The 11,307-nt window shown below is 42.9% G+C and overlaps 1 protein-coding gene across 1 annotated transcript; it reads right to left on the bottom strand.

Annotated features, from left to right (window-relative positions):
* Positions 1 to 504: 504 nt before the first annotated feature.
* LOC135440692 (phospholipid-transporting ATPase ABCA3) lies at positions 505 to 8,498 on the bottom strand. Its single transcript, XM_064700006.1, has 9 exons — positions 7,592 to 8,498; positions 7,380 to 7,523; positions 5,059 to 6,351; positions 3,747 to 4,561; positions 2,890 to 3,224; positions 2,503 to 2,826; positions 1,661 to 2,018; positions 859 to 1,599; positions 505 to 796 (listed from the first exon to the last, which is right to left on the bottom strand). The coding sequence occupies exons 1-9, from the start codon at positions 8,465 to 8,467 to the stop codon at positions 610 to 612; spliced, it is 5,073 nt and encodes a 1,690-aa protein (XP_064556076.1). The 5' UTR covers positions 8,468 to 8,498; the 3' UTR covers positions 505 to 609.
* Positions 8,499 to 11,307: the final 2,809 nt, after the last annotated feature.

Raw genomic sequence — 11,307 nt, 5'->3', positions numbered from 1 at the left:
TCGATCGGATCGTAAACAAAAAACTTTCATACAACCGTTTTCCGCCAATTTACCACTGTTGCGGGTGGAATTTCCCAAATCGCTGAAATACGTAGTTATTAAGTTCTTATGAAGAGCTTTGAAAATAAGTTTGAAGCAAATCGGACACAACTTAAAACTTCGCCCAAAAAATCTTTAAATCGCATTTCCCCCGAAGAAGTTTGAATTCTGCGAAAAGTGTGAAACACGTCCCAAATGATTTTTCTGCACACTAGCGGGTGGAATTTCCCGAAACCCCGTCTTAACGTGCACTTACATCACATAAGGTAACTACAGTGAAAATTTCAGCTTCCTAGCTCTTACGGTTTGGGCTGTGCGTTGATCACCAATCAGTCAGTCAGTCAGTCAGGACAAACAGTTTTATATATAGAGATTGCTCGAAAATAAAGAACAATTCGACAATAGACTTGACGGGAGTTGCACGACTGCTGGATTACCTGCAGTATTACATTTACAAGTGACAAATTGGGTATGGCACTTGAAGAGTACGCAAGATGCAGTTTATTATGAGCTTGGAGTAAAGGACACCATTTATGTTGACTTTACTTAGATTTGTGATAATTACATAGCTTAGGTGGTCATCTTTAGTGCTGAACGATCGAAAAGATCTGTTTGTATGCCCGTGACAATGTTACGAGTGATATAAAAATCCTCAATGTTCAATTCAAATGCGTCCTTACGTATGATCAAAAATATTTCCGAGAAATTAGTGGAATTGCGTGGTATAAAGAATGTCATGGAACTCTCTTGCTGATGTCTGTGGGATTTAGTCGAAGATTTGAGCTACATTTGACATTGGGCGCATGCATGGCCACTTACTGTAACGTCGCCTCCGGGAATTTCACTTGAACGAAGAGAATTAACTTGTTGTGTGGTGAAACGGGAAACTGATTGATGCGGTCCCAGGTGGTCCTCGCTGTGCTAATATCGGCATTCGCCTTTCGCTTAAAGTGCACCTCCAGCAGGTAACCGCGACGATAACGCTGCTCCTGGGAGCCCATTGTCCACAGCTGGCCATCATATAAGACCGGAGTGCGCTGGCACATCCGTTCACAGTCCAAGCCGGACAGATTAGTGTAAAGAAAGCTGCAGCCACGATTCTGCATGTAGGCGGTTAGGCTGTGAAGGGTGCGCTTGCCATTGGGATCGATGCCACCCGGAGGCCCATCCACGCATATCAGCAGCGGATCGCCGAGTACGGCCAGCGCGAATGCGATGCGACGCACCTGCCCGGTGGTGCAGAGGCTAATTAGCTGGTAATAGCAGCTTTGAAATCCCAGCAAATGGGACAACCCATCACAGATCTGTGAGCCAAATTGGGTGGGCAGCCCGTGCAGCTTTGACTGAATGTAGAGTATCTCGCGAGGTGTGATATCTTTGGGCAGTATCGATAGCTGGGCGCAATATCCCATCAGAGGATAACACTTGGCGCGCTCTAGCTCCATGCTGTAGCCCCCTACCCAGATGCGCCCATGCGACGGCCGTGTCTCCCCCACCATCATTTTGACCAGTGTCGTCTTGCCGGTATTGTTGTAGCCCATGAGACCAACGCATTCGGCTCTGTGGAGAGACGCAATTACCAGCTCTGAATATGCTCGAGGTCAAATGCTGTGCCACTTACTTGGATATGCAAAGATCTATGCGTATTAGTATAGTCTTCTTGCCATAGCTCTTGCCAATGCCCTGGCAGACGGCTGCAAGCTCTGCCCGCTCCTGCTCATTCAGCTTCTCAACGCGATGCCGTTCGGCAATGACAGACTCGTCCACCATATAGGTACCCATGCCCTCATGGCGCGCCTGATGATCCTGCTTCTCACTCCAAATGCACTTCTTCGGTATTGTCCGGTGCAGGCACGCGCATGCCATTAGCGTGTACTGTTCTCCCACAAGGAAGAGAGTTAAGGGCACCATTATTGCGCAGAGCAACATGAATACATCAAAGACCACGCCATAGTTTCCCTTCCAGTAATCGTACGAGACTGTGGACGCAAAGAGAAAATGCCCAGGATGTGTCAATTCTTTATGCTCTTATTTTCGATGTAGCCATGTCCGTCTGTCTGTCCGTCCTTCTGCCTGTGTCTATGCAAACTAAGTCTATCGTTACAAAACGGACCGGATCAATATGTCAAATAGCCGACATGGTAGCGATCGGGCAATAATAAAAATCTTGCTTTTCAATATTTATGGACCAATGGCACAAATCGCACGACTAAATACTCTTTGAACATATCTGCGAAATCGTTTCAATCGGAAGAATTGGTCAAAAGCAAAGCATTTACTTTAAGTCCCTTCTAGGTCATAAGCCTAAGAGGATATTTATCTGCATAGCCAGCCTCTTGTTGTGTATTTATTGAAGTTAAAAACGAGAAAGGATAAGGATTAGTGATTAGGTCGTAAATGCTGATGAAAATATCTCTTTCTCGTTACATATATGTATGTATTATGTGTAGGTGGATACTTAACTGCAACAGTTTGGAATAATTCGGCACTTCTCAACTTTCGACGAGACGAATTGGATATTTTCATCTTTGCAGAGCCAATGGTACTCGTACAGAAATAATAGCTTGAACACGATCTCACTGAAGGTATATTGGGGTAATGCCTGGAACGCATCGTACATGTCGGCCAGCCTATCGCCGACAGTTAGCGTGAAAATGATTATTCCGATGGTATTTATGAAAGAAACTGCAATAAATGCATTATTTGGCTCCTTGAAAATGCTAGTGAGAGCGAAGGATAATGTTATGACAGAGAAGCCATTCATAATCAGCGCAAATAATATCCAGACTGCGGAAATAATGCCTAAAATGAGGAACTGCATAATGATAGGTGCATTTAATTAGTACGCACTGTATAGATGAAAGTCGTGTCGCGGACTCAGATAGACAGCTATCATCATTATCATGAGAATGCTAACCAGCACCACCCGTAAGGCATCGAAGATGGAGAGGCAGAAGCAATATAGGGAAAGCCGCACACCTGTGAGAAACTGTTGCTTCTTAAAGGACTTCTCGAGTATGCTGGCAATGGCTATGCCCTGCCACAAGTTGCTGAATATAAAAGAGAAGTTGATGGCCATCATGCCGCCCAGGCTAAGCGGCGTCTGTGGCAGCGTGTTGACACGTGCCTTAAATGGCAGCGGTTGCAGGGTCACATCGATGGAAGACTCCTCGTTGACAAAGCGCCTGCAGTTGATAAGACCAGGTAAGTAATATATGATAATTATATTGTATTTATAATAGCGTGTATTACTCGGCCAAGTTTTCGCTTCTGAATTTGGACTCAACTTTTTCACCCATTACACGCCCGCTTCAAGTTGAAATGAGTCTTGGGCAACAAATTTCATTTTCTGTCAAACAACCCTTGAAGACCATTTGCTACCAGAATGGGTGGATTTTCCGCAAATCGTTGAAAATCATTTTGCAGTCGATTGGGGTGTTAACAAAAAAAAAAAAAAGATTCTCAGTCTTTGTCTGTCACGCAAACTAGTCTATCTAAAGCTACACTTTATAGGAAAGCGCTTCCGACAATTTCGGTAGGATATCCAAAAGGTGAAATATTCTGAACTACATTTTCTCTGACTATAAAAAGCATCAAGATATGCTTTAAACAGAAGCATGATTTCGATCCTTATCGATTTCATGGAAACGGGGCAATTTGACGATGGTTTGAAACCAACTTGGTTTGTCCAGTAGTTAAGGTCTTACCGTGCAATCACATTGTGCACCAAATTGAGGCCATATGGAGCAGCATGAAGTGGTATATTGTTGAACCAGACCGTTATCAATTCCTGCCCAAAAGAGGCGCCGAACATGTAGCGAAAGTTGACAATCTGGTTGAATTCGCTTTGCTGCAGCAGATAGAAGTCCGACAAGTCCGAGGTCTCCAGTACTTTAACGTGGCCATCGTACCAGAAGAGCAGCTCCGAGAAGAACTCCTGCATCTCGAGCACATCCAAGCTATCAGACATGATCTCCACGAATGCGTCTATTGATTGCAGCTGTGTTAAATTGAAGGAAATCGGTACCAGCTGATAGTTTTTGCCATAAAGCAACACCGCGGAAAACGTGCAAGCCGTGGCCACCAGCAGAGCTAACAAATAGATGACTTTCACGGGAATTTGACGCTTGTTGAGTACCCAGCGCATATAGAACAGGGCTTGGAAATGCATCTGAGTTAGCCTGCGTCCTTTTGCACGCCCATTGCTATCGGCTTCTTCGAGGACCGTATTCAAGTCTTCGATCAATAAGTTTGTCTCTCCGCTGACATCGCCTTCCTCGGAACCAAATCGCAGAAAGATCTCATCCAAAGATGTGTCGCGCAAGCGAAAACTGATTATGTCCAGGTTCACCATCTCCTCCTCCAGAGCGTCGAACAGGCTGGGGAATCTATCCTCGTACTTTGTCTCTAGCACGAACGTTATTTTATAGCCAATATCGCTTTCTATTGTCAGATTCGGCAGATATTTGGCCATTAGGTTACTAAGCTCTTCAATATCAAAGGCTTGACCTTTGATGCAGGTCTAAATAAGTTGGACAAGATTGGTTTTATTTAACTTGGATTGATAAAAGTGAATTCATCTGCCAGGCCAACAGGCAAATAGCTGGTAGTTGATCTGCCAAGAGAGGAGTCGTAAAATACCGCTGAGGGTCTTCCCAAAAATCTGCTAGAGAATTACAAGGAATCGAACAAAACAGACAACGGCAGATGTAAGTCAAACGTGGAAGGACGTGTCAACCGGTAACGCGCGGACTCTGAGAAAACCTATTAGGAATATCGTCGGGTTACTTTGCCAAGTTACAAGCTCCTAGCGCCCGTCGAGATTCAATGCATGATGCCCGAAGGTCTATGCGAGGATCAACCCTGCTACTCGAAAGCTACTCTCCCAACCTTACTTAATCGAAGATAGCTATGTCAAGTGGATACTAATGGAACAATCTGTGGTCGTAATTGAGTCGTAAATACATTGCTGGGTCAAGATTGGATCATTTTATCGTATCACAATTAGGTTTCTCTTACCAGACGAAAGCCATGGCCGTACATGTTGCGCAGAAAGGGCTTGCTGCCGGTGCACTTCAGTTCACCATTGGACATGATCGCCAGACGGTCGGCTAAGTGGCTCGCCAGCGATGTTGAGTTAGTTACCAAAAGGATAGTGCGCTTGGATTTCTCCTCATTGATAAGGTTGCAGACGAGCGCTTGTGTGACCAAATCCAGATCGGAGTGAATATCGTCGATGAGTATGATAGGACTGCCGCCGGCAAAGGCGCATCCAATGCTGAGAAGATTACGTTCCTGGCTGCTCAGATGTGCCACCTTGGTGTGCTTAGCATGTGTCAAGTGGAGGAGCTGAATGTACGTCTCGATCTCTTCACTGGCATCCTTCCATGACGCACCTTTCACCATGCATATGAACCTGATTTGATCAGCGACGCTTAGGTCCGGTAAAAGCAGATCTTCACTTAGGGCCAGGCCAAGTTGCATTAAGGCATCGTGGCGTTCGGTTTGTATATTATAATCGGACACCATGACCACGCCACGGGTGGGCTCCACCAGGCCGGCGAGTACCTTAAGCAGCGTCGTCTTGCCACACCCATTGTGGCCCATCAGAACAGTTACCTCGTTCTCGTACACATTCCACGTGAATGAGTTTAGGGCACCGCGAGTGTTGTTCGTATAGCGTTTGCATAATTTCTTAATCTTGATCTTGAAACGGCGATGCGATGGCTCTACCTCGTAGATTTTGGTCGCCTTGACTCCGACTGGCTGTGAGCCCTGCGGCATGAAGCTATCGTCGCGCTCCTGAAATGTGAAGTCGCCGCTGTGGGCGGGCGCAGGCATATGCTTGCGCCGCCCACCACCCGTTTCCCCTGTGTTCCACACATCCATATACAATCCGATGGCGCAATAAACGAGCGTTGTTATCAGAAATATACATGCGCCCTGGTGGACGCTGATCCGGTCGGCAGCATAATTTATAGAATATCCCATGTCCACCCATTTTTGGTCACGAAACACCTCACGCTCCAAGAGGCTCTCGCATATCAGGGCCAGTACAGTGTTGGGCAACGCGCAAGCTATGTAACGTATGACCAACACAGCCTTTTCCCGATTGTTCCACAACACAAAGAATGGCAAATAAGTGAGCAGCCAGAGCAAGGTCACCACGCGCAAGGCAAACGCGGTGTTCTTAAAGAAGGAGGCCACCAACAGGCAAAAGCTTGTGGCTGCCACATTATACGAGCACAGCACTAGCAATATAATATACCATGGTGTTTGCGCCAGCAAGGATTGATTGCCTTTCCAAGGCACCTGCGTCATAGAGGGGACCAGAGTTAATATTGTAAGTTTGCAACAAGTTGATATGCTTGAATAGTAGATACCCTGAACGACCAAGCATACAATAAATATAATCGTCCAATTAGGTCTAGCGCCCCAGCAGCGTTTTCTCTCATTTTTTATGCTCTGCGAGAGTTCTTTTGCTAAGAGTGTAGCCCGAACGCCAAGCCTCGAAAGCCGAGCGATCAGTGTCAAGCCGATTCGCGCTGAGTGCACGACGGCCGAACTGACATTCTCAGCAAACTTACTCTCGCAGGGCATACAAAAATGAGAGCAACCGCTGCTGGGGCGTTAGACTTCCAAACAATTTGACGAATCTGTGCATTGGATGCTTAGGGCCTCGACTTAGCAGTAAGCTTCTTTCTTCGCTTGCCTCCTGATAAAGACTGATACCGGAGACAAATATATATATGCTTATGATTAAAGTTTTCCTTGAGATTTTGGCGTGCTTCCATTATTAAGATGCACTTAATTGTGACACGAATTATCTTTATACCCTTGTAGAGAGTATGTTAATAGGAGAAAGAAGAGATGGACGGAGATATCTCCGAAGCCATATATTCTTAAGTCGAGCTAGCTGTGTCCGTCCGTCTGTTTCTATGCGAACTAGTATTTCAGTTTTTTAAACTTTGGACAGTTGCGCCTTTCTGTTGCCGGCAGGATATATGTTGAAACCGGCCGAAGCCGAACACGTATATTAATGCCATAGATCCGTCGTGGAGTAGTTTCATGTCTTTAACAAACCTCGAATTTATTTTACTGTGCTGCTTACATGAAAATGAAATACCTTATCAACATCAGACCACTATATCATATAGCTTCCATACGAACGATCGGTCGAAATGTAGTTTCTTATATGAACAACTTTTAACTAGACTTAACTCGGCACAGCCGTAAGGCAAATGCCTGCAAGGTTATTAAATCTTCTACTATCTTGCTTGAGTCAAGTTGACAATTAATTAAGAGTAACACGATTAGCTGATATTATTGGGGCTACGCACCTTGATGATTGCCGTTATAAGCAGCGAGCTGATGAGCATATAGGAGAGACCCTTAAAGAACCAGGCTGCGAAGTGAATAATATTGCCTATGTTCATATTGATCAGATACAGACGCATCTGGCGTTGCTTTTCTTGAACGATTTGCTGTATAAATAGATAAATGTTTATTTATACTGAAATATGTTTATCGAGTATGTGCAAGTGGTGCCTACCCAGACCAGTATCTGTGCCGGAAACATAAAGCCAATGATAATGAGCAGCGGCAGTCCTCGATTTATGTAGTGCATTAGCGGATCTTGAATGCGTCCGTCGACCGGAAATCGTCGCAGCACTATCTTGGGTATGCCCGCCATGGGTTTGCTCACCATCGTCAGATATGTCTCGGAAATGGCTTTCTGGATGTTAATGAAGCCCTCGCGGACGTAGCACAAACGCCCATCTATGCTGCGTTCATTGAGGCGTCGCACTATGGATGTCTTCGGATCCTCTTGGTAGATTGTCTTCCAGTTATCTCCAATGAAGCTGTCACTGAACATGCGCAGCTCACTGGGAAAAACGATTGTGTAGTTAAAGTGCGGCAGGACGGCCTCGTCCAAATGATTATCATCAGTCACCTCATGGGTCGATTCAATTTGGCCCCGTTCAAAGCAAACGCCAGCAAACAGAAAATCATTTGCCATAGCCTTCCTCATGTGGGAGCATTCGCTGAAGTTGCGCAATTCCATCGCTTTCAGTTCCTTTAATGACAGCTCCATGATCCTCCCAAATAAGTTTATATCGTTGGGCGCCCAGGCCAGCACCAGCTGCGGCATGAATACATTGCTGCTCTTGTTAAGCTGCTTACCCAGCTTCTGGCGCTCCTGTAGTGTCTCGATCAGATTCGCCCAGCTCTCGGCTAGATCGACCGGAGCATAATAGCTGTTATAATGCTCGGTCACGGTTATGCCCATGCGCATGCCCACCGCAATGCAGCATAGCAACAGGGGGGCGAACAGCAGCCAGAGCAGCTCCGTCGGGCGGTTCCATTGGGCCTTATGTAGCTTCCATGTCATCAATAGAAACTTGTCTATATAGTGTCGGATGCTCATGTTGATTGTTTTTGCTCTTTAAATGGAATGGCCTTCTACATCAGTAAATCAATTTGAATTCAAATTAATGTCATTTCGTAAATGCCTACACAATACACAATAAAATCCGTTTCGCGATAACAAAACGAATCAAGAATATTTCCCTATTTGTTTACCTTTACCCAGCCTTTACATGCGCCCAGCTACGATTGGGGCAATGCATTCTTCTTGGGAGGAGTAGGAAGAGTTATTTACAATACGAAATATTCTTAGTCTGATTAATTTGCAAGGGAACATAGGTATATACACAATTTGATGTACCTTGCTCTAACGATTTTCGAGCTGGTCTAATAAAACTATTTTTAAAATCGATATTTATCGATTTAATAATAATCAAACAATGATAAGCCCATTCTCTCCCATTACATGAACGTGCTGTTGCGTATTTACGTCCTCGTGCATTTTACCCAGCATTATACCAAGCGTGCTATATATGACAGAGTTTCGGACCTTTATTTATCCTTTGCTTAAACATTTTAAGGTCAACAAATGGCACTCGAAACATATTAAAACTGCATATGATAGTTCATATATGTATACATTAGCTGGAGTTACGCGGTCGACCTCAAACTCATTTTCAAAGACTTTTGTGAAAATGCATCTAATACATTTTTCATACATTTCGATAAAAATGTGTGTCAAGGTTTTTGGGCTTGAGTGAAGTTTGAAGTATCTTAGCTTTTAGAAATTCCACCCAATCTGTGGTAAGTTGGTGGAAAACGGATGTATGTAAGTTAACCACCCGTTCGGATCCAAACTCATTTTTTAAAGATCTTTATTTAGTTTCACACTATTCGCAAGATCCACTCCGCTTTGATAGAAAATGCGGAAGCTGATAGCTTCCTTTTAGGTCAGAAGAAATCGACCCACATATGGGGGGAAATCAGTGTACAAAGTTTGTATGGAAACAACAAATACCTCACAGCTATATATTCGTGCCTTGTGTCGTCATGAGTCTTAGAGTCAAGAGAGAAGTTGCCGGTTCAACTCTAGAACCAATTGCCAATTTTTCAATTATTTGTTTAACTTTTTAGTGTTCACAAAGAAAAGAAAAATAATTAATTAAAAAATAACAAAGATATCGAAAGTCAACGGGAGCTAACTGTAATGATAAAAAAGTTTATATTGTTTCGTCAACTAGAATGCTGTTATATGTATTTTTTATCATCTCCGACCCCGTAAACTATATAATTTCCAGATTAGCATCAAAGGCGAGTCAATCCAGGTATGTCGAATGAAATCCAATTTTCATAGCTATTTGAATGCCATATTTCTGCTCTTAAAGTAGGACAACACACAAAGAAGTTATTCTACTCCGTAAGTTTTGTACCGAACCGGATCGAACTCGGAACTAAAATTTTGTATATATTGAACCTTTAACAGATAAGTTAGATGAATTTGTGTAAGCTGATTATAAACAAGAAAGAAGGGTTATCTTCGGCACGCCGAAGATTTAATTCCCCTGCAGACCGAACCTTTTCATAATGCTCATTATGCTTTGCGCGTATCTAAGAAGCACAGGGAAAATAATAAATGCCCGAGTTTGGTTGAGATATCTTAAAAGTTTTTCATACAACTTAATTTTTGATCGATTGTTCCTATGGAAGCTATATGATATTGTAGATTTTGTAAGATTTTTGCAAAAATGTAGGGAACATAGTGACACTTATAAGTAGCGAGTTTGGTCAAGATATCTTGAAAAACAAAAAAGTTTTCCATACAACTACTTACTTTTCGACCGATCGTTCCTATGGCAGCTATATGATATAGTTTTCCGATGTTGATAGGATTTTACATATATATGGGGAGCATAGCAAAACTAATAAATGCCGAGTTTGGTCAAAATATCTTGATAAACAATAATGTTTTTCATTAAAGAACCTATATTTCGACCGATCGTTCCTATGGCAGCTATATGATATAGTGGTCCGATGGAAATAAGATTTTGCCTAAATTTAGGGAACGTAGTAAAATTTATAAATGGCAAGTTTGGTAAAGATATCTTGAAAAACAAAAGGATACAATAACTTAATACAATAACTCCATACAATAACTTAATTTTCGACCAATGGTTCCTATGGCAGGTATATGATTTAGTGGTCCGATATTGATAGGATTTTGCATATATATGACGAGTATAGTAAAACTAATAAATGTTGAGTTTGGTCAAAATATCTGGATAAACCAAAAAGTTTTTGTACAAGAAACTCATATTCGAGCGATCGTTCCTTTGGCAGCTATATGATATAGGGGTCCGATGTTAATAAGATTTATCGTAAATGTATGGAACGTAGTAAAACTTTTAAATGGCAAGTTTTGTAAAGATATCTTGAAAAACAAAAAAGTTGTCCATACAACATAATTTTCGACCGAACGTTCCTATGGCATCTATATGATATAGTGGTCTGATCCAGCCGGTTCCGACATATGTACTGCGTGCAACAGAAGGAGGGACGTATGCAAAGTTTCATGACGATAGCTTTAAAAATGAAAGACTAGTTCGCATAGAAACAGACAGACGGACAAGGCTATATCGACTCGGCTGTTGATACTGGTCAAGAATATATATACTTTATGGGGTCGGAGATGTCTCCTTCTATGCGTTACACATTTCGAGACAAAATTATAATACCTTTTGCAAGGGTATAAAAATGAACTAATTTAAAGGAATAAGTTGCGCAAATATTTAATTAATATACAATTGGATTAAATGGGGCTCAGTTTTCATAGATGTGATAGGCCAGGTTCATGAGTCGAGTCATGAGGCGAACCGTGAACTGAACCATTAGGAATTTTCGTTG

This window comes from Drosophila montana, unplaced genomic scaffold (assembly GCF_035044405.1).
Source record: "Drosophila montana isolate Dmon_TW-CO22-7 unplaced genomic scaffold, ASM3504440v1 contig_1624_1, whole genome shotgun sequence".
Lineage (NCBI taxonomy): Eukaryota > Metazoa > Arthropoda > Insecta > Diptera > Drosophilidae > Drosophila > Drosophila montana.
This window is presented reverse-complemented; position numbering and strand designations above follow the sequence as displayed.